Source organism: Aphis gossypii, unplaced genomic scaffold, assembly GCF_020184175.1.
Source record: "Aphis gossypii isolate Hap1 unplaced genomic scaffold, ASM2018417v2 Contig00201, whole genome shotgun sequence".
Lineage (NCBI taxonomy): Eukaryota > Metazoa > Arthropoda > Insecta > Hemiptera > Aphididae > Aphis > Aphis gossypii.
The window spans coordinates 329471-354773 of NW_026083025.1; the positions used below are offsets into that span (position 1 = coordinate 329471).

Sequence of the window (25303 nt, forward strand, 5' to 3'; positions counted from 1 at the left end):
AACTAAGTTAATTAACGAGTTACTTTTTTTTTAGAAGTAACTTCTAACTTAACGAGTTACATTTTTTCCCAAGTTATTCAGTAACTAACGAGTTAATTAATTTTATTGGCACGGTAAGTTAATTTTTTCTTAAACCACAGATTTAAATTCAATTCAATTTTTTGTACAAATAATTTTATAAAAAAAAAATCTGAAATTTTAAATATATTAATTAATAATTATCATGACAAAATATTGCGTATTCACAGAAAATATTATATAACTATATACTATATTATAAACGGAAATGTTATAGGGGTAACCTTGTAATTAATAAAAGAAAAATATAACAATTATTTAGCCATTTAGTAGTCCAGTCGTTTAACGTTTAAGCTTCAAAAGGGTGTTTTAGGAATTAAATCGGAAAGTTTTGAAACTTTGCAGAAAATTTGGTTGTGGGTTCCTGATTAACCAAAAAAAAGTCGCAATCGCTCCGAAGTCCGGAAGTGTCCGCCATCTTGGATTTTATGTGCAATTTTTCAGTATTTTAAATTATTTTTAAAAATATTAATTTTATCACAAAAATACCTCTACATAAAAATATTGCTGACATAATTTACAACAAATATGTATATTTATATATTTTTGTAGCTTAAATAGGTGAAATGTTAAATCCATCCACGCGTTGTGATATTTGAAGTTGCGCGCGTTAATAGTTTAAATTATAGGTACTGCACTGTGCGGCGTAGCTAGTATAGCTACGTGTCTGACTAAATTGTAAACTAAAAAACGTAACAACGCCAATACAAATGAAATTTATAAACAAACAAACATGGCAGTAATGTAATTGTCATTAGTAATAACGGAAAATATAACAACTTTATTAAATTGGTCGGTAATCGGATACTTAATAAAAATTGGTATTCATATAGATGTCTAGTAAATAGAATAAATCGATTGAAAATAATGACCGCTATTTAGAGGTGCCCGTCCTACAGAGGTGACCGTTAACAGAAGTTCAAGACCTTCCAGGTGACCGCTATATAGAGGTTATACAAATTTTAAAAATAAAACACCAATATTAAAATAACGCATATGAATATGGGTATTAAAAATTGTATTTATGATTTACGAAATAATGTAGGTAGGTAGGTACAGTTTAAAATTTAAAAAAAAATCTCATAAGCTTTTATAAATAGGTACATACATATTAAAATTAAAAAAATTGAGTTATATTAGTTTGTTTTAGATTCATTTGATTATTTATACACTTTTTTTCAAAATAAATTTCTGTGGTTTTTAACATGTCATAACCATCTACGTCACCTTTTTGAAGAGTGAAAGCTGATAATTGTTTTATTTGAGTTAAAACCTCAGAATAGTTTGATACAGTGTACTCGGGTTCTTCAGTTTTTTCAGTTTCTTCAGTTTCTTCATGTGTTTCCTCTTCGTCATTATCTGTTATTATGAATGACTTGATATCAGTACTATCTTCTTCAGTTCTTAGATTTTTGTCGACCAAAAAAAACTCTTTACCTTGCATATGAGTTGGCAGCATATTAACTAATTGTTCACCAACAATTATTTCTTTTTCAAGATCTGTGTTATCTAAATCTACAGGCAAATTTTCCAAAATAAAACCTGATTTTTTAAAACATTTAGTAACACAACTACCAGTTATTTGCTTTACAGACTGTTTAATCCACATCAAAGCGTCTAATACAGTAATGCTTTTTGCAAGGTCATCAGCATCTTTTACTACGTCTATCTGTGATAATATTCGCCTAAGTATCATTTGTCGGTAAATAACTTTAAAATTTTGGATTATACCTTGATCTAGAGGCTGACAGTGTGACGTCGTATTTGGTGGTAAAAATACTAAGTTTATGTTTTGTAGTTTTAAATCAGGATGTGATGTTGCATTATCTAAAAACAAAATAATTTTACGCTTTTGTTTTTTCATTTTTTCATCAAACCACATTAACCACTCAGTCATTATACATCGTGTCATCCATGCTTTTTTATTTGCCTCCCAGTGTAGGTCTAAGCGTTTTATGTCCACATTCTTAAAGCAACGAGGTTTCTTAGATTTACCTATGATTAGTGGCTTTTCAAATTCACCTATTAAATTAACGCATAACATGACCGTCAATCTCTCTTTAGACTTTTTCCCAGAAGTACAAATTTCATTTTTAAAACTTAATGTTTTATTAGGAAGAATTTTATAAAATAAACCTGTTTCATCTGCATTGTAAATATTTCGTGGCTCATAAGAAGAAATTAATTGTTTGACTTTTATACGCCATTCGTCCACTGTTTCCGTATCAACCGATTTACTCTCACCGCAAACCACTTTAAAAGAAATATTGTAGCGTGATTTAAATTTATCAAGCCAACCATTTGACGCTTTAAAATTTTCACATTCAAATTCTTTACTTACTTGTAAAGCCTTTTCTTTAAGTATTGGTCCACTAATTGGAATATTTTTAGCACGAGCTGCACAAAACCATTCGTATACAACTTCGTTGATATTGCCTGATTCCGTTTTACGACGTTTTGTAGTTTTCATTTGATCATTACCGTGGAATTTCCATAATTTTAAAATCGTTTCTCTGTTTTTTATTAAGTCGGTGGCTTGAGTTCTTCCTATTCCAAATTTATCTGCAAGAATACGTGCACTCACATTTTCTTTTTGTTAAAAATCTAATAATTTGATTTTTTCTGTTAAAGTTAGATGTTTTCGTTTGGACGCCATTGAAATTATAGGTACGTACTTCGAAACGTTTTAAACATACACTGAACACAAATGACAAAATACACAGTCACGGACAAGTGTTATCGCCTTATCGACATCATAAATTAAGCTCGTTAAGATAAACTGTCAAAAATAACTTCGAAATAATAATTTTCCATTTGATATATGTACTTTTAAATGTTGACCGTTAATTAGAGTGCTCGCTATTTAGAAGTATTAATGTATTTTTCCTATAACACACGATGGGACCAAATAAATTGACCGTTACATAGAGGTGACCGTCCTACAGAGGTGACCGTTAACGGAAGTTTTACTGTATTATTATATAATTTATCGTTGGGATAGGAATTACATAGGATATCTTACATGGGGTTGCGTTGGATATATAATCCACATCAAATATTACAACGCGCGGGTGGATTTCACCGTTTACCTATTTAAGCTACAAAGATATATAAATATACAATATACATATTTATTGTAAATTTTGTCAGCAACATTTTTATGTAGAGGTATTTTTGTGATAAAATGGTTAATAAGGAACCCACAACCAACCTTTCTGCAAAATTTCAAAACTATTCATATGATATACCAAATGGCAAATACACCTCACTAGTTACTAGGACTAGGTATGAGGTAACTACTGTCTACTAAAATGGTAAAATACAATAATGGTTTGATTAAATATTGTATTCTTACTATTAATTGATTATTTTATTATTTTAAGTAATTATATTCTAATAAATAATATTTAGTATAGTTGTGGATCATTTACGTCACCAAATACATAACAATTATTTTATTATTTTATTGGATTTTATCATTGATTAAAGTATAATATAATAATATACAAATATCTAACTAACTAGTAACTTTTAACTTTAAACTTAACTTACTTTTTTCTATATTAACTTAACGAGTTAAAAAAAATAGTTAACTTGCCCAGCCTTGCTAATCCAGAGATGTATTTCAAGTTTTTTTGGCCCAGGGCTAATAATTAATCTGCAATATCAGACATCAGTCTATATATCAGACATCAGTATATCAGTAAACGTATAAATTACAATTTATAAAGAAAAATTGCTTAGATGAAACAGTCAATTAGAGTATATTATATAATTGTTATCATTGTTATCTAATTATATCTCAAGTTTGTAATATTTGGTTGACTCTTAAAATATAATCTATTTTAATGTTTTTTTTTTAGATTTTTGACACAAATTTTAGCACAAATGGCATACATTTAATGTTTATCAATTAACCACTCCCTCACCTCTATCCACCCATCACCATAGAGTCAGTAATTTTTTAACTTTTAATTTGCCCCTTCTACCGAAAACTGAAATGACGCCACTGCTTATTACTTATATATTTTATTAATTATAATAATTACAAAAGCATAATATACCAACGTAGTGTAGTCATATATTAACAATATACGCAAGATATTTATAAATTATAAATTATTATCAATCTATCGCGGACCGTCATAGGCGTGCACAGGATTTTGAATCGGGTGCCGCATACATTTTTCACCAGCCCTACAGAACAATAAGCAGCCCACTTATTTCCCTCATTATGATTATATTATGTAGTACATATAAAGTAAAGCCAGGTTCACACTACACCGTGTCGTATTTAGATCTTCGCTATTTTAAAACGATATTATAACCGTTATATTGGGAATAATAGAAAAACGTACCGTCTACCCTCAGAAATATTGCCAATGAGTTCTACTCAGACTGCATTTAGTCTATGTCGTACGTGTCGTATTCACGAGTACGAATAAATGAGTCAAGCCACACTGACCATACTATAAGTAGGTACCTATCTATTTACGAAGGACGGGTAAAACCATGGTGTGTTGATACACCCTGGTAAAAACATAAGTATACGTTTTTGACGAACAGCGATATTATGATGGTCACACCCATCTGTGTTTAATCCGTATTAAATTAATATCAGATAATTTATTTTTGAACAACTAGACGCTATCTACCGATTATCTTTGACTAACCATATAATGATAAATAAATACACGAGATGGCTCAGATGGGTAACCTAATATAAGATGAAGGTTCTGAGTTATTCTACTATGGCATACTTTTTCAAATCGGAGTGATAAATTTTAGAATATAATAGCAAGACATGTATAAAACATTTTGACATCATAAAACAATAATATTTACAATCCAAACTCACGAAAATAAAAGTAAAAATAAGACTAGTCTACATAGAGAATAGAACACATGACAATATAACAAACCACGATTTAGTAAGTGGTCATTATATGAGAGTAAGTATATTACAATCAATCTTACTCTCTTTCCAATTCGCCATTGGACAATTTTTGGAAGCCACCAAATTATGGTGGCTCATAAAATAAAAGATCAGTAAAATAAAGTATCGTAGTACCACAGTTTTAGATAGACGGTCCCCTCTCCCCCGGGACGCATATTAACATTCCGCACATCAAATAAAACCCATAGGGAAATACGGCATTCTCATTAGTCTGAAATATTTAGCGCCGAATTCAAATTTAAATAATGATTTATTACTATATATAGTTTATACTACTATATATTATTTACTATTTAATAAATTATACTTGATATATTATGTTTGATTATTTATTTAAAAAATATAAAATATATTGAATATATATTGAACTAGGAAAACAGTACATAAATGTAATAATAATTTTTTTTTTTTTTTTTATGTATATTAACTTTATATTATTTTGAATGATGTACATTAATGATGTAATGATTGTATACATTTCAAATTCAAATTATGATATATTGTATTGATGTATTATAGTTTAATTAAAGTAAATTAACTTATAAGTTCAATATACTTTTACTAGTGTAGTATTACATTAATTAATTTTATTAACATAATGATAAACAAAGTTAGTTGGAAATATAATGATTAATAATAATAAATATATTTAATATTTTTACTTATATTTGTTAATTTATATAGGTACCTAATATAAAAATTAAATATGAGAACCAACTCAAAAGGAAACTAAACACCTATGGTAGTAATACTTTAGTATAGGTTTGTGGAATTAGTTATAAGTTAATAATAATAATAATATGTTCATAATAATATAAAAATATTTATACATAATATACTTTTATTAATGTGATTTTGCATTAGTTACACAATTTTTAATGTTATGCAGTAAATTTACAAAAATTTAACAAATTCTCATAAGTTGATTCACCATACTTTATTATATTATTAGACAATTTCTGAGTAACATCATCTAATATGGATAAACAATCGTGTTTTTCTAAATTGGGATTGTGTTCTTTTTCAATCTGCATACTTTCTGTTGAACTTTTTTTATTTGGATCTTGATGAATGTCGTGAGATATAGGTGACTGTGTATGAATTACTTCTGCAGGTAATAAGCCCTCATAAAATGTCTTATTTGGTACTTTTTCACCTAATGCCGGTTATTACTATGTCCCCAAAAGAGCTGTGCACTCTAGATTAATTTTCATCGTATTCAAAATTTTCCGGGCTTTCGTAATATGTAGGTTTAAGAGTGCGCCACCGACCGGAAAACGGTCGGAAAAATCAAAAACGGCGAATAGATCGTCGTACCGCGGCCGTACACTCTTGGTCCCCTGGGCTGGTCGGTCGCATATTACTATGTCTCCGAAAGCTTTGTACAAAATGAAATTATAAACGTTCGATAGGAAATTTTCCTGGCTTTCCGAATATATTTGTTTGATGAGTCGCCACCTTCCGGAACATTGTCAAAAAAATTAAAAACGGCGCATGGGTACCTGCACGCGGCAGTACAAAAACATGGTCCCCTGGGCTGGTCGGTCGCACATTACTATGTCCCCGAAAGCTTTGTACAAAATGTAATTATAAACGTTCGATAGAAAATTTTCCTGGCTTTCCGAATATATTGGTTTGATGCGTCGCCACCTTCCGGAACATTGTCAAATTAATAACCGCGCGCCCGCCAGTACTGAAAGATCGTATGCATCTAGGTACTTATAATATTATACACAGTACATTATATTATAATACTAAAATCAGTATTCACTGGGTGAATTACATGGCGCTATCTTGTGCTATAATGTAATTTAAGTGTATGGTGCCATAAAAATAATAAACTGCAACCAGGCGTACAAGGTTTCTTATCACTAGGCGTCCGGAAAGATAGTCCTCTAGCTATGGTCCCCTAACTTCACACTCGTGCACTTACTCTATAGTTGTATTTGCCCATACTTGATAGTGTGATGTCTCCGTTTAACACCATGATAACTGAAACGCTCGCCGTCCGTATGATTAATGTAAACAGAATCGAACGAGTGTGTTAGAAAGAGATAGTGAATATTTTATGTATTCCTATCTCGGTCTTTATAGATAATACGCCGTGTCGCCGTATCGTATTATTCGTATTCACTCATTTCAACGATCACCAGCACAATGCGAATAATGGGATGTGGATAGTTATTGCGGTCTATGACTGTCGGTCCTCTACTCTTCTAAAAATGTGTAATAGTTATATTAGCAACTTCTTTAAGTATTTTTTAGGTAACTATATTTTTACGGAAAATAAACAATGGTTAATTTTTGCAGTGATTATAATTGCTCCAGTACAAATGATGTACAAAATGAATTAATATTTTACAAGTTAGTATTAATAGTGAGTAATTATTTTGGAATTTCATTTGCTATTCTGTTAATTTAAGTAAAATTTACATAAACATTCTACTTTTTATTTTTATTGTCCAAGGTTGCCGCTCAAAACGTGGATATATGCTATCAGGGGACAAATTTCAAACCTAATTGTAGTTCATTTTTATACATATTATATTTTACTAATAATGACTACAATAAAACAGCTGTAAGTGGGAATTAATCTTAAAAAAATATATTGTGCCAACTATCTTTGAATTCTGAGATCATTTAATGTCAAATATAGATGAAATATAAATTCTGTAACAAATTGTTGAAGTTCAAGAAAAAATTGTTTTTAATCTACTTAATTTTTCAATATTTTATTCCATAACAAATATTTTATTGTTCATAGGAGTGCGCATGGAGTGTGTAGCTGCACACCTTGTAAAAATTTGTATCCACTTTTAATATTCAATGAAAAATTGTTTAATTATTTAAAACTGATTATTGAGAGTAGATTAGTAAGTAATATAATATGTAAATTAATAACTGTTTTTATTTTATACATTAGCCAATAATAATATTAAATTTAAATCTAATATTCTTTATTTTCATTATTAATAAAACAGTATCTAAAAAAATTGAATTTATTACAGACTAGTTATTATAATAGAGACATTATTTATCCAACTAAATTGTAGTGGTTCAAATAACCCTTCTAAAACAATTCTGCACACCCAGTGAAAAATGTCTGCGCACGCCTATGTTATTAAAATATAATAAAAACAATTTGTAATTAATAGTAATTAGTAAATATTATAAATAATTTAAAACAAAATACATTGATATTATAGAAATCTCCAAATCCCCCCCCCCCCAAAAAAAACCAAAATAATAATATTATAATTTATAATCAATATAATATAAACATGGAAAATTTCTAGGAATAGGTTTTCGAGTATATTTTTAAGTATAAAATAAATGACCTTTGTAACAAATCTTGTCTTCACACTTATTTGATTTAATAATTTCAATATTTTAAAATATATTAAATTAAAACTTTAAAAAGAAAATTGCTCAAGACTCAATGTACTTTTATATAATCTTCATATTCCCCCGATTTCAACTATAAATCTTGTCTGATTAATATCTAATTATATTGTTGAGTTATTTTTAATTCTTGAAACTAATAGTAAATCTACAATATTTATAATGCTATATCTATTAGAGATAGATTTTGGCCTAATAAAAATGATTAAATTTATGGCTACCGTGATCTTGGTGGTATTGCTCATATGAATAATAAAGACGTAAAACAATGGTGGATAATCCCATGTAGTTAGAAATGATAGATAAAGTATTATTTTGTTTCAATAAAATTTCAATTATATATTATATTACAGAAATAATATCAAGATGAAGATGCATATTCTTTCAGGCAGTGATATGGATCAGAAGAGTAGAGCAAAGAAAAAAAGAAATTGAGTATTATTTTATTTCAATCAAATTTTAATTGTATTTTATGTTACAGGAAAAATATCAGATGAAGATACAAATATTTCCAGGAAGTGGTGAACATAGAAAATAATATGGGTAGGTTTTATACCATAAACACCGGTGGTATATTTACTGTTCCATTCAATATTTTTAAGTTATTTTCTTTTGTTTAGATTATATAAAACTATACAATCTTTAATTCCACTATAAATAATTACAGGGGAGGGGGCTCAATTTCTATGAAATAATGATCGGCTAACATGTATATATCGTAGGCCATACGGAAAATTAGTTTTTTTGCGAAAAGACTAGGCTCTTTATAATGGGGTAGCTAGTTTGCAAACTACTTATTATTTTACCATACAGCCTGCTATTTTCAGGCTCATTGTATATAGACTAACAGCAGTTAATCCTTTTAAGAACTACAATCATTTTATGGTAATAACCATTTTAATCGCTTTGTTTTAAGGCTTATTTATAATAAGTTAATAACACAGTATATTAATATATGTAATATGTAAACTGAATAATTATATTATAGTAGTTTATTATTTATAACTTATTAATTTATTAATTGTACAGTTTTTGATTATTGTATTACTAGTTTTATTTTATATTACTAACAAAAATAAAAATATGTAAAATATTCAGTTTACATGTCACATAATATGTGACATTATATTATAATGCACTGTGTTATTATAGATAACCCTTAAAATAAAATAATGATAATGATAATTACGATAAAATTATTGTAGTTCTTAAAACGCCTAACTGCTGTTAGTCTGTAGGCAATAAACCTGAAAAACAGCAAGCTGTTTGGAAAAATAATAAGTAATTTGCAAATGGGCTACCCTATTGTGAAGAAGAATCTAATCTTTTCACAAAAAAACTAATTTTCAATATATCTTACAACATATACACAAGAACCAATTTAATTTTTGTAGTGTATATGTAATATTTATATTGTTACCATTAAATTTAAATTAATTAGGAGATGTTTACCTGGATGGGTTGCTGCAATTTGACTAGTATAACAAAATCACATCACTAAGCATTTAAATTGTGATATTTAGGTTAAATTTTAAATGTAAACACTTAACCAAAAATAACAAGGGGAATATTTCAGAAATAATGATATTTCTTTTATTATAATATGTTGTATACAAATTAAGTAATTATGTTTTGAGTATTATTTATTTTCAAATAGTTATTACTTCTTTTTTAGATAATATTTTATGAAAATAATTTTTATTATTTCCAAAATGCTCTCTTAAAGTTTTCTCCCATTGTCTCTCTCAGTATCAGAAACTTAAAAATATATTATCCTCTCCTCAAGATATTTTATAATATTTTTTATTATTATATTTAATATTATTTTATAAAAGCTTCTAATTTTATTGAATGGAAAAGTAAATATATATATAATGTATATAATATACACATACTTTAGATTATTATTTTTATTGCTATAAAAAATATAAAATGTTTGTCAATAATTAAGTCGACAGTTAAATTACTAAATGCAGATAAGATTTATTTGCTAGTTTATCAAAATATCTATTGAATATATTATACTTAATATATACTGTATTTATATTATAAATAAACATTTCTTAGTTCAGCTTAGAGTTAACATTAAGCCAGTTAATTTTTAAATACAATTAGTTATTACTGGATAAGTGGATATTATGAATTTATATTGTACCAATATAAAATAAAATTATACATTAATGCTGTATGTTAAAAAAAAGATAGACACTCTTAATGTGTTTGATATATTATCTTTGACAACATTATATGATGAATGTTTCAATTATCATATGGTTAAATTGTTGTCTTTAGGTGATCATTTTATTTAACTAAATTACAGTCTGTGAAATAGGTGACTAAGATAAAAAAAAATCAAAGATATTGCTCTTATCGATTGTCATTTAAAAATGCTTCTGTTTTGTTTAATGTATTTGTACATTTTTCTTTAAGATTTTCAATATTCAAAATAATTATTAATTTAATAATAAAATTTGTATTTATATATATTATAATATAACATTATTATTAATAAACTCTAAAGAATCATAATATTTCATAACGAAACATTTTCAAGGTCTGACAAGTAAACAATTATTTTATAGTATATTTTGATTAATTGTTTCTGTGTATGCATAAATATACTATTTTCTTTAGTTAGATTTAATTCTAACATACCTATTATAATAGATATCAAAAATATTATTATTTAAATTCACAATATAAGTGTAATGGTTTGTTTCTAAAAGCTTTACCTAACCTAGCTTTGTGAAGTTGTGATAGATATTTTTACTATAAATGTATTCTAATTTACATTATATGATACATATAATTAAAAATATATGTAATAAATTAGATTTAAATAAACTTAAAATAACAGTTATTTTTGTATCATAAATTTGAATATAATTCTTCATTAATTTTTCTATTTATAACAAAAAAATAAACGAAAAGTCATCATATTAATTTCTTATGACTGTTTGAAGTTGGATATTCTCTGGTATAATAATTTCTCCTCAAATAATTATTTATATTTTCATGTAATGCAAAATCTAATAACTATAGATAGTAGATACTTGGAATTTGTAAACATTTAAATTTAGAAGTTGTATAAAATTCGTAAAATATCTACAATTTTCAAATTATTTTATAATTAAAAACTCATGATAGTTTTTCTTTTTATAACTAAGACTTAAAAATCTACTAACCAAAAAGATAATTTGTTTTTTATAATCATTATATATTATTCAATGTATACATATCTTAAAACAAGACGGGTGTATACTTTATACCTAAATAAATAGAATGAAGAAATTGTTACCTACCTAATCGCTATGAAATAATAATATTCTTTTGTTTAGAATATAATTTGTTAGACCATTTTTAAAGAAATGTATACCTATGATATTTAATTGAATTTATTAATTTTTTATTTATCTATAGTGTTATAAACATGACAAGTATTTAAAATTTCACTATTATTATTAAGATTTACCCATAACTCATTAAAATCTTATTAATTAATTACTTTAAATTATTTAAAAATGTCCTCGTTAATAAAGTCACTCTGATAAAAACCAATCACTTAAAAGTTGCATGACAAATAATGTACATATTAAATTGTAATATGTATTATAAATCTAGACCTGTTATAAGTATCATTTATAATTATTAAATGTTTATAAGATTATATATTTTGTCAAAAACTTTTAAATATAACACAAGATTCTTCATGAGTTGTTCTCACAGTAGCTTAATAATATTGAAAATATAGGTAGGCAACTTTTTTTTAGACATTTCGTGTTCAATTTTTTACAAAAAAATCTAACAATTTGAATTAGTATATGAGTCTAGTAGTATATAACATCAACTATATATTATATAAGAGTATGAGACTTAAGTCAAGCCTAGATTAAGATAAATTTGGGCCTGAGGCCAAACAATTCTAGGGCCCCATAACCATAATCAAAATGTTGGTGACCCACAAAAAAAAATTATATTTATAAATTTATTTCTTACTATTTTTTAAATACAAAAGTAAAAATGTTATTTGTGTAAATAATTTTTTCTTGATTTTTGGAAAGAAAACTTTAATTATATCATAGGTATTAATTATCTCCAAAACATCAAGCTCTGTACACAAAACTATAAAAGTATTTAAATTACATATTATACTTATATATACATATATAAGTTATATGCATAATGTATAATATAAAATATTATATTACTCTAGGTGACGTACACACTACATGACTCAAAGCATGCTTTGCACATGCAAAGAGTTTTAAAACATAATTAACATAAAATGCTATAAATAATAATTGATAATATGGGATACTTGCTACTAGAATAAAAAACATTGTCAGATCATATTTTTTAATTTTTTCCCTCTAGATGTTATATTAGTTGTCTATTTTACTCCTTATTATTGTCATAAAATTATTATTGCCAGATCATTTTAATAATCATATTATAATTATTGTATTTTAATTTTTCACAATAATAAATAATAATAATATATTTTAAGAACAACTATATTCAATTATCAACTACATTTGCACACATTTCACTTTTTCATAAAATAATATTAATACTGTCATACTGACATTTAAAAATTTATAAAAAAAAATGTATTACCTATATTAGAAATTTCATAAAAACTTTTTCTTTTTGTATCTAAGTTTAAAAAATTTAATACAAGATTTATCATATGCAGTTCATACTGGAACCATATAATCTAAAATATATACATATACATACAGACAATTATTTTTAATAGAAATTTTGAGCTCAAATTTGGACGAAATTACTTATTTAACCCATAAATATGATGTTAATTGTTTTGTTCTGATTAAAAAAAACATTATTTGTTTGAGTTTAAAACATTTTAACGTACATTTATTATTTTGAACTTTACTATACATAATGACATTTTTGATTAATTTTAAAATATTATTATTTATCTATACTATGAATTTCTTTTTACTGTTAAACGATATTTATAAAAAAATATTATTACATTTTGAATTAAATTATGATATATAATTGATTTATAATGGTATAAATATGTATTATTGAAATAATTAAATACTAATAATAAGTATTATAAATGTAATATTTTCAGAAAAAAATTTATCAACCTACATACTGTAATAGCTATATAAAAAAATATAAATCACGAAACAACTACTAATATTAGTACGAACTTTTGGAAACAATAAACAACATGATGGACAATTAGAAAGATAGAATAATAGACAGAGTTTTTATTTGGACTAAGGAGTAAAATAGGCAACTATTGCAACAATCGTGGAGGGCGATGGAATCACAATATTTTCGTTCGTCACTCTATCATAATATTTTCGTTTATAGTACTCGATACTTTCGAAACATAATTGATTGTTAACTTTTTTTTTTATGTCGATTGCATTAACATTTTTTTTTCACCGCGACGGTATAAAAGATAATTAATAATGTGTATTAAACGAAAAAAAAATGTAATATTATCACACACACACACACATTCACGTCGTGCTATCAGTGCACGGAGGTAGAATAATATCGCTCACGGACGGTGTATATTACCGACATCTACAAGCTCCCCGCGAATTCCGGGCTCTTGTTGCTCAGGCATTCTATATAGCGCAGCAAGCTCATCGAATGTCAGTGATAACCGAATTGAATGCATTCGATTGTGTGTGCAGCAGTTGTGTAATGTGTACATACTATTCTATTACGGTAATAGTACAATAACACAACACCCCCGCGTCGCACTTGTCCGTAGCGGTATTCTCGTTGTTATATTATTATTCGTCAATCTCGCCGATCCCGTCAACGGAAAGCGGACACGGTGTATTTGCTTAGATTTAATAGTTTTTCGATTAAAAAATATACGTTCGTCGCCGTCGTCGTGTCGCCCGCGCGTCTCTTTCCGCCGTCGCGCCGCCCGCAGACTACGACACCGCCACCGCCGCCGCTGTTGTTTTCCGACCGAATATCGCCGCATCGCCGACGATAAATCGCTGCCGCCAAGTGTTTATGGGCGAAATGGACGCCGTCAATCGGTCCACGTTCACCGGCGCCCTCCGACCAGCCGTCGTCGGCGTTTTTCTGTGAATTCTGGAGCGAGTCGTCCCGTCGCATCGCATCGGCACGATGTCGTCCGGACCGCGTCTTGTGGCGCCGCCGTTCGCGGCAGCAACGGTGTTGTTGTTGATAGGTTTTTGTACGGTTTCGTTTGCTCACTCTTCGAGACAACAGATCCAAGACGGGTCGATGGGCGACGACACGACCGGTCACCACGGTCGGTGTGAGCCGATCACCATACCGTTTTGCATGGGCATAGCGTACAACGAAACAATCATGCCTAACTTGCTGGGTCAACAGCGTCAGGATGAAGCAGGCTTCGAAGTGCAGCAGTATTATCCGCTGGTGAAAATCCAGTGTTCGCACGATTTGCAATTTTTTCTGTGCAGCGTTTTCGTTCCCGTGTGCACTATAATTGAAAGACCTATTCCGCCGTGTCGATCGCTGTGTGTGTCAGCGCGTAACGGGTGTGAATCGATCATGAATCGTTTTCAAATCGAATGGCCCGATAATTTAGAATGTTCAAAATTCCCTGAAAATGGACAACTCTGCGTTGGTGAGAATAATGTAACAAACACTACTCCGACACCACAGACTGGTTTAATAGAACAAAACGGAAAAGATTTATCAGCACCCGGAACTAGACACTTTTCAGGAGATCAAGGATATTCAAACAATCCCAATAGCTTTGATATTGGATTTGTTTGCCCACAACAATTTCGAATTGAGTCTACCAGTAACAAAAAAAGATCTGATAGGAGCAATCAAGTTTATACATTAAAAATTGGCAATAAGGTAGTAAAGGGTTGTGGTGTACCGTGTGATGCATTCTGGAGTGAAGATCAAATGCGCAAAGCCAGAATATGGGTGGCTTCGTGGTCTGTATTATGTGCTATATCCTGTTTATTTACATCCTTAACATTTGCCATCGATACTCACCGTTTTCGATATCCAGAACGACCAATAATATTCTTGTCTTTATGTTATCTGATGGTTTCCGTATCTTATCTGATTGGATATTTATCGGGAAACAATGTTGCATGCAACAAGCAAAATTTAATTACTCAAGGTACAGATGATAATGAATGGTGTACTGTACTATTTATGGTGTCGTATTTCTTTAGTACCGCATCTTCTGTATGGTGGGTTGTGTTGACGTTGACTTGGTTCCTGGCTGCGGGACTTAAATGGGGACATGAAGCTATTGAAGCAAATTCTCATTATTTCCACTTAGCGGCATGGACAGTTCCCGCTGCTAAAACAATTACAGTTCTGGCTATGGGAAAAATTGAGGGTAAGAAAATACATTATAATATCATAATATATTCAGTATGAAATATTTACCTAGGTACCTACCGACTAATTGGTAGATATAAATGTAATGTAAAACATGAAAAACAATATCTTAGTTACTTTTTAAGGTCCTTGATCGATATGAAATGTGAAATAATATTTTTGTATAGGTAAAAAGTCATTACATTGTAGTGTTTTGTATTTACTTGACCAAAACTACTAAAATTATTAAAATATCATAAATAACCTTTACATTAAATGTATTATATATTTATAAACTATATAGTACATTTATACCTCTATTTTTACTCATGTTGCGTCTCTTATTTTTAATAATAATTATAAATACAATTTCATAGATATTTAAATATTGATTATTTACACTATTGCACTTTAATTACCTATCACAATGGTTCTCAACTGGGATGACATGGACTCAGCTTAGGGGTGACACAAAATAGAAAAGGAAAAAATAATATTACCTATTATTTACATTATTGTTATATTCATACTATTATCAACGTTTTCCATGTGCTGTATATTTTTTTTTTAATAATAGAATTTTAAAACACACAGCTAAGATTGTTTATTATTTTGATGTTAGGGTAACAGCATTTTTGATTCTAGTGGCTAAAGGTGACTCAAATTAAAGAAGGTTGAGAACCACTGACCTAACATAACAATTTTTTTTTAAATTAACATTAATATATAGATTTTCTTGCCTCTAAATGTTATATTTATTTAATTATTTATGAAATTTGTGATAAAAAATATTATTTTTTGTTTAAATTTTTTAGGTGATGTGTTAACTGGAATCTGTTCAATGGCTGTTTGGAGTGATGATACTGCTGTGAGAGACATGGTGCTGATTCCTTTAGTAGTATACCTGATCTTGGGTACAGCATTTTGGATGGCTGGATTTGTTTCTTTATGTCGCATTCGAAAAGTAATGAAACATGATGGCACCCGAGGTACAGACAAATTGGAAAAACTGATGATAAGAATTGGTGTCTTTAGTGTTCTATACACAGTACCTGCTGTTGCTCAAATTTTATGCTTAGTCTATGAACATGTCAATCTTAGTTCATGGATTATTAGTTGGCATTCTACTCTTTGCCAAGATCCAAAGTATGCTCTACCATGTCCTTCTCAACCTAGTGATCCAGGAAGAAAACCTAGTTTTGAGGTGTTTATAGCTAAATATTTTGTTTCATTATTAGTCGGTCTTACATCGAGTGTTTGGATTTGGTCTGGTAAAACTCTAAATAGTTGGCAAAAATTTTTGGCACGAATTCGACCTAATTCAGGTAAATCTGAAGCATATGTTTAATTAACTTAGAAATTTGGTTTATTAACATATCATCAATATTTGTTTTTAATTGAAATTTCTTACAAAATAATACATATTTTACACTCTTCATAAGACATTTATTAATTAGGAATGATTTGATACCATTTTTTGATTATGCAATTATCTATTGTATTGGTTTTAGTCTGATATTTAATGTACATATTAGTTTGACCACTCTTTAATAAATAAATAATTAACATTACTAAATGGCATGTATATAATTATACATTTAGTGGTAATTAAATGTATGTGTATATAAAATAATAATAATCTTTTTTAGGCTTGTTTAACAATATCATTACTATTATTAAATAGTAAAAATTATCTTTATTTCTTAGAAATATAATAATCATTGATGATACGCTAGAATTTTATATTTTTTTTTAATTTTATACACTACAATTTCTACTACTATTATTTATGTAATTTTATGGTTTTCTTTAATAATTTGTTACATATATATATATAAATATGTGTGTGTGTGTGTATTTTTATTCTATCAGTGTTGGCTTAGCTATATTGGCATTAACATTAATTATTACACGTATTTATGGTATTACAATTTATTGTTTAAGTAGAATTAGCATAAAGATCTAGAACTGGAGCCACACTGTTTTCTTCAAGTCTACTTTAATTATCTAAAACAACTATAAAACTATATTGTTACCAAATTCTGTCCTTTGAACAAACTTATTAAATAATTTTTATTTTTTACATAAATATTTATTCAATGTTAATACCAAGAACCAATAAAATAAAACATCTGACGATTTGTTTTTCTGTTAAGACTATTATGAATATTTCTTTGTTATACAACTGCCATAATTTTAACATTAAACTCATAAGACATTATTCCAAAGTTTAATTTTTATGTTCTTAATATTAATTAAACTAAAATTTCATTTGAATCTTCATATTTATGTTTTGTTGCAATTTTTATTGTGTTTATTCATTTTAAGTATAAAACATAGTTGTTATAATTACCTATTACTCTCGCAATACTATATGAACTTAAATCAAAATAATCTTTACATTTATATGTTTTACTGTTTACACTAATTATTTTGTTAAATGTACAATTCTCGTAGATTCTCGGTAACTTGAATGTTAATTTATACATTTTAAATAATTTTAATTATTAGAAAAGACATAGATGGCAATATTTTTAAAATATAATTTACTTAGTATTTTTTCAAATTTCAAATTATCGAGAATATACAATTTATTAACATAATTTTTATTTTATATTTATAATTATATATATTAGTTACTATTGACTGCAATTAATATGATGGTACTTAACTCTTATATTTATATGTATAGATAAGACTAAGCAAATTTTATATCAATATTACGAAACTATGTTAAAATGAATTATTTTAAACATTTTGTATGAAATTACAATTTTCGAAAAATACATTGAATACTTTTTCGTACAAAGAAAAATTATATTTTTTTTATTTATCTACTTTCTTTATTATTATCTTTATAGAGCTATAAAAATAATTATTTCAGTAATAAATATTACAAATGGTGCAGTACACCGAGTACTATGTACTATGTTTATTTACTTATGTACATATGTGAAGTTGGTACACTAATTTTGGTATATTAACTCCAAATATTCACCAATATTTCGCTAGAATATTTGCGTCTCCACTTCCAGAATTTGAGATTAAGTCGTCCCCAAAATTTGTAAATTATTTTTTATTTGAAAATAAATATAATTTATAATTTTAATAGTTAAACTTAGAAATGTAATTCACGGTTCTTTATACATTTTTCTATCAGGAACCTAAAAATCTTAAAAGCACAATTTATTTAGTTAATCTATTATACCGTAAATAATGCCAAAAAAATAATATCATATCTTTAAAGATATAGGTTGATAAACTTTCTCCGCAGAAAACATTTTTTTGTACAGGTATGTATGCATTAATTTATCATTAAATTCAAACTAAACTCATCCACTACAGTAATCTCATCAATAGTGAAATTAACTCAACACGTTTTATACAATAAAGCGACTTCTCTGGTTTTTGTTATTTTTATATTAAATAAAATGTGAAATGTATAATTATGTATATACTTACTGTGTACTTTAGGGTGGCCTTTATATAGTAATGGAGGTAAGGAAAGTTAAATATTTTTTTTTGATTTCTCACCCGTCCAATTTTTTCATTACCATACGAAATTTATGTGGGTTAAATTTGTTGATGATTAATCAACAAAACCCTTCAGGTGCTGCAAAAGGATTGAATATTGATAAATAGGGAAGTTTTAGGGTTTTTCTGATTTAATTCAATATAATATATTGCATTTGGCATAAAATTATATAGAATCTAAATTATAGATTTAGATATTGTCTATAAATAATGTTCTTACATATTTATGGTAAAACTAATATTTTCTGCGAAAATTAGAATAAAATAAAAATGATTGCCTTTTTCTGAAAAAAATCGAAATTTTCAATATATTTTCTAAATGATTGCTTTTACGATAACATACTTACAAATCTTCAAAGATAAAATATAGTAAAATTGTTTATAACTTATGTACTAAAGCTAATTTTTAAAATTATTGTTTTACATTGAGAAATTAATATTTAAGTATACAAAATGTAAACTTAATCTTGAAAACCATTTTAACCATTTTAATTTTAATTTCGGTTGGCACCCGAAAATTAAAAAATGATAATAGGCTCAAGATTAAGTGTCCACAAAATGTATGTGTAATTTATGTGTACTTATGTGTAAAAAAAATAGGTAGCTTCTATTATATTTGTATAGTTTCTTATGCTATAAACGTATGAAAAAAAAATATAAATATTTAATTTTTACCTAGTTATATTGTTGTAACAAAAAACTTCCGGTTGAAAGTACCGAATTGTATACTGAAAATTTAGATACAAACAATTTTGAAATATTTTTTAGAGGCAGAACTGGAGAAACATTTCTATAGTCTTCACATTAATTTGCGGCGAATTATTATCTTATAACAAATCCAAGTTAAAGGGGCTAGAGAAACTTTCGTATTATTCACAAAACAAAAGTTATGCTAATGGTTGCACAAAAATTAAAAAGTTCTAATAGTTAAAATAAAGTCCGAAAAATTCTGAGCTGCTTCGATAACATAACTTTATATTAAAAACTTTGTTCCGTGGGGGAAAATGTTGAGATCGTTTTATTGAACTTTATTTTCACCGGTAGTTTCTCAAGTTTTACGCTGCTATTAGCACAAATTTTTTCACGAATTTTCCCCTAAATAAAAAAATACGTTCTTTTCTCTAGTCCCCACCACTTGGTTTTTTTCACTTATACTTGTATGATAAAAATGATAACAAAATATTTTCACTATTTGATAATCGGATGTTATAAAATTATGCTTATTGCATAATAGGCTTAAAAATAAATAATTGATTTTAGGTTTTTTTTTTTAAATTATATATTATACCTATGTATATATATATGTATACCTAGTTAAGTTGTAGCCAAGCTATGTTCAGGACTATAGGAGTCAACACATAGAGTTCATATTGCGATGTTACATAAACTTACATTTAAAATATTTAAAAATTATGTACAGATGTATGCATTACAAGATTAAATCTAACAAAAAACTGCAAGTAAACAACACGTAAATAAACAATTATATTAATTATAATTTTAGATTCGTATTTAACTATAGATTTTAATCTTAAGGTTTTGAATATATTATACGTAAAAATATAATTAAGTAATGTAAGTACATTATAAAAGACAAGTTGCTTAATATTAACAATAGCAGAATTTAGTCTTTAAGTGACGTAGATATGACGTCTACCTGTTAGGTATATAAATTATTATTGAATTTACAATAATTAATGAAGTGGGGAAAGAGACATATTGAAAGTTTTAACAGCTATAGCAGAGGTATTTTAACTTTTTCATCCCACGGCTCCTTAGTATCTACACAAAATTTTGACGGCTCCCAAATTATAAATGACGAAAATCAATGTTTATAATTTTATATGCAAGTAAATTATATTTATCGTTATAACATTATGGAAACAATAATGACACACGCAACAAATATTTATTTATTTATTTGTTTTATTTAGCAAATGATTATTGATTACAATTCAGAGTTTCCCAACCACTGAACTAAATTTAATTCAGTGTTCCCAACCGATGTGCTTCGATGCCTCTATTATAGATGTCCCGCGAAACGTTATGATTATTGTTTAATTAATAAATATTGTACCTACGTAAAATTTCGATTGTAAAGATTTTTAATAAATTAAAATATTATTTTACCTAACCTAAATAAACACACCATTTTTAGTCATCAGTAATTTTCTAATATGCAATAATTTTGGTATAGATACGATAAAAAAGCCTTGAATTAGGTATAATATATATTATATTATGTTATACTATTATATATTACTAGGATATTCATACTTTTTTACTAGATTTACTTTTTCTCACACATCGTGGTGCAAATTAATATGCAGATGGATAGACATTATAATATAAAAGTTTTTACATCTATTCTCATGATATTATTAATTTTAAATATGATCGGTTGCCAAGCCGATTACAATACTAGTAAATCCAATTCATGTTAATTATATACCACGTATTATCTACCAAAGAGTGGCACAGAAAATAATTCGCATTATTTCGCTTTTTCGAGTCTTGGAAAATTACGGTAGATGGATTTATAGAATAACCGGCATTCAATATGTGTTTTGAATTTATCAAAGCTCCACGAAATTATTAAGATTAAAAAAAAATGTATTTGTTTTAAATATTTTTAATAACCAAAAATTTTAATTTTTTTCTAAGATAAAATTTGTTTCTATTGTTGATCAGCGTGGTGAAAAATTCACCGTTGTGAAAAAGTCCAGTTCATACTTAGATCAGTTACCTCTTACCTACTAATCACCTAGAAACAAAATAGAAAATTTGAAAATTTGAATGTTTATTTTCATGTTGATATTACGTGAAAATGGGTAACCGATAATGTTACAGATCCAATAAGTCCTTCGTCGAAATTAATTCAAATTTAATATTACCTATATTATACAAGTCAATTTTTAAACATATCAAAATATCATTAAGTGCTTTGAGAATTTTTGAAATTCTTCGACAATTGTAAATAATTAATTTTTTTCATGTTTTCGTACATAAGTATCAAACAGGTAATAAAGAAAAATATAAATTATTATGTATGCATATTATACTAAAAAAAAACGAAACTGTACAAATATAGGTACTGAAAAACAAAATACTTGATTTATTTGATTATTAAATTATTCAAAATTATTCACAATCTTTTAAATTCAAAAAGCCTGTTCATTTTTTGCGATTTTTGAATATTGACTAGTACCTATCTACCTATAACATAATAAAAAAATTTTTTTAATCCTGGAGTCTGCTAATCCTATCGTGCACATGTGTAAATTAGTGGGTGTGGTGTTTTTTCATGTCATCAACGATAACACATGCGTTATAATAATAATTATTTATTATTATTTTCCCGAACGCAATATTTCACAGAACGTCAAGAGAACGCGATATAATAATATATTATATGATACATATTACTGTAACCTATATATAATATATATATATATATATATATAATCATCAAACTATTATAATAAATTAATAATTATTATACAATATGCATACACTTGCAACAAACATAATGTTTTGTTAAACTGACGACAGGATACTTTCTTCTCAGCCGAGTTCTTCATCCGTTTAGTATTGCTCAAGGAATAGTAGTTACTATAATTAACCATTTACGTCAACCAGCTCGCGCGGCTTGCCGACAGCATCTGTAATTTCAATAAAAAAAAAAGTGGTTAAGTGGGTACTGCTCTGCTGTATAGTAGGTCACTATAATGGATGTATTAAATTTAAATCCAATGACAGGCATCATTCTGTAGGAAAAACGATTCTGAACGGATAATATGATTTGTCAGCCTAGGATATATTTTCCAGTGAGCAGTGAAAAAGGTAGTTTATGTTTTTATAATCTGAATACCGCAAAATTTAAGTTCTTTTATAATTATGGTAAGCTAAACTTACCTATGGAAAATCTTGTAATATATTTTGTCATTTTCGACTCTTAGCTACTTAAACAAAAAATTTTATACATTTTAACTACAAAATAATATGCAAGTATTCATGATTTTAACGAATTTTCGTCAATATTTGAACTTCAAAAGCTAATAAAAAAAAATTATGCCTGTGTATTTTTATAATTTTTAAATCACTATAAGATTAACTTATGAGGAATTTTGTATTAAATTTTCAAGTATTTTGACTCAGCCAAAAAAATTTATCGATATTTATGAAAAAAAAACTAAACAAAAAAGAATATTTCAAAAGTCTATAAATAGCATTAAAATAAGTGAAATATTTTAAAAATTAAATCATGTAAAGAAAATTCCAATCTAAATAACTGGTGAAATTTTCAAGTATACGACTTGTTTTGAATAATAACAAATTCTTAAAATCGTTTGAGGATAAATCGTTATCGTTAAGCAATTTCGTAAAATTTTAAAATTCAAACGCTCATAACCAGGGTTCGGGACTTATAGCACTAAAATCACTAAAATATACGCTTATATATGACCCAGTTAATAAACTTATGTACTAAAAAATGAAAAAAGCACTTAAATATAAAAGAATTTATTTCATATAAGTATAAAAAAAATTGTAATTTAAAAAAATAAAAATAAAATCTTTAAAAATTTGGTTTTGAATGTTCTGAAAAAAAGAATACACATTTATATAACATAATTATTATAATATAGGTAAAAATGTACTAAACATTTGTTTTTGTTAATAAAGTGTTTACCTTTGTGATTGCATTCAATTATAAGGTGTTTTCGAACTGGAAGGCTCTTCTATTGTCGGCTAGAATACACTTATGTGGCGAAAATGAACGTTCCACGTCGACGGAAATAATGGAAGCTACTTAAAAAATACTAGATCATTACGTGTTAGATCCTTTGCTATTGAATTAAGGTCCACGGACTCCCCTCCGGTGATAATTTTAGATATTTGTTTTAAACTATTTAAACCCTGGTTTTTAATTAATACATTATAAAGTTTTATCGGAACGGTAATTTCATATGGTCCATGTAAATTACATAATTTCGATTAAATATCCTCTATAACTTTTAGCGAATCTGTTAATGGATGTGTTTGTAGTTGTTTAATAGCTACAGTTAAAAGTTAATACTTCAAAATTGGATTTAATATAAGCCAAGTTGCTTTGTAAGTTCGGTTGTGATATACATCATTTTGCTATTTTAATATTAACGGCATTATTTTTGTTTAATAAATTTATAATGTAAACAATCGTTTCATAATGTTATGAGCCATATAGTATAATGACGTTTCGAGTTTTCTCTATAGCTATATGAAGGAAAACTTATGGAAAACTTAGTGTTAAACTTTTTAACCTTAAATATAAATAAAAAAATATTACGAATTTTCAACTACAAAATTACTTTCAAATTTTCGTGATTTTGACATATTTCGTATAAGTTTGAACTATACACGCTTATCCTATCTAAAAAATCGAAAATTTTAGTTGTCTATAAAAAGCTTAAAAAAGTCAAAATATTTTGAAAATTTAAATGTAGATAACACTATTAGAAATTAGTTTGTTAATAGTTCATAAATAATATACCTATTGAAAGTAATTTAATTATTTTTAATTAACACTTAAGGTACATTTAATAATTATGATACTTCAAATATGTATACAATAAATATATCACTACTAATAAAACGTTGTTTTAATTACATTTTATACCATTATTTCTATTAAATAAAAGAAATGTATAATCTATGTTTAATTTATTTGTACTTAGAAGTTAGAATCACTGTTAAACGAAATAAACTAATTACTTATTTTTAACTACAATTATAGATTATATTATTATTATCTAAACTAATAATAGGTATTATATAAATATTAAAATAGGTTTATCTGCATCGAAATGTATTATAATGGAAATAAATTAGATGTGTAAAGATAACTGTTATACAATATTAATGCAATATGCCAATATAAGTTTAACCGAGAAATATAAAAAATCGTGATCACAAAATTTTACCATAATTTATTTTTATCTGCAGGTGACTCAA

At 26.9% G+C, this 25303-nt stretch overlaps 2 protein-coding genes and 1 long non-coding RNA gene across 7 annotated transcripts; 2 read left to right on the plus strand and 1 right to left on the minus strand.

Moving 5' to 3' along the window:
* The first annotated feature begins 6933 nt into the window (after positions 1-6933).
* On the plus strand, positions 6934-9214 carry LOC114126486 (uncharacterized). 5 transcript variants are annotated; one of them, XM_050208502.1, is made up of 5 exons: positions 6936-7259; positions 7346-7399; positions 7503-7613; positions 8791-8846; positions 8919-9214. In XM_050208502.1, the coding sequence occupies exons 1-5, from the start codon at positions 7207-7209 to the stop codon at positions 8960-8962; spliced, it is 318 nt and encodes a 105-aa protein (XP_050064459.1). In that variant the 5' UTR covers positions 6936-7206; the 3' UTR covers positions 8963-9214. The 5 variants fall into 5 exon arrangements, 1 of the variants encoding a protein (XP_050064459.1); XR_007606482.1 differs by lacking the exon at positions 7503-7613 and having other exon boundaries at positions 6934-7261; XR_003592598.2 differs by having other exon boundaries at positions 6945-7261; positions 7346-7412; positions 8791-9214.
* Positions 9215-14054: 4840 nt separating this feature from the next.
* LOC114126485 (frizzled-2-like) lies at positions 14055-17953 on the plus strand. The gene is made up of 2 exons (XM_027990439.2): positions 14055-15797; positions 16594-17953. The coding sequence occupies exons 1-2, from the start codon at positions 14573-14575 to the stop codon at positions 17124-17126; spliced, it is 1758 nt and encodes a 585-aa protein (XP_027846240.2). The 5' UTR covers positions 14055-14572; the 3' UTR covers positions 17127-17953.
* A 4459-nt stretch (positions 17954-22412) lies between these two features.
* Positions 22413-24626, minus strand: LOC126553318 (uncharacterized). The gene is made up of 3 exons (XR_007606478.1): positions 24003-24626; positions 22826-22974; positions 22413-22528 (listed from the first exon to the last, which is right to left on the minus strand). It is a non-coding gene; the product is annotated as an uncharacterized LOC126553318 (long non-coding RNA).
* Positions 24627-25303: the final 677 nt, after the last annotated feature.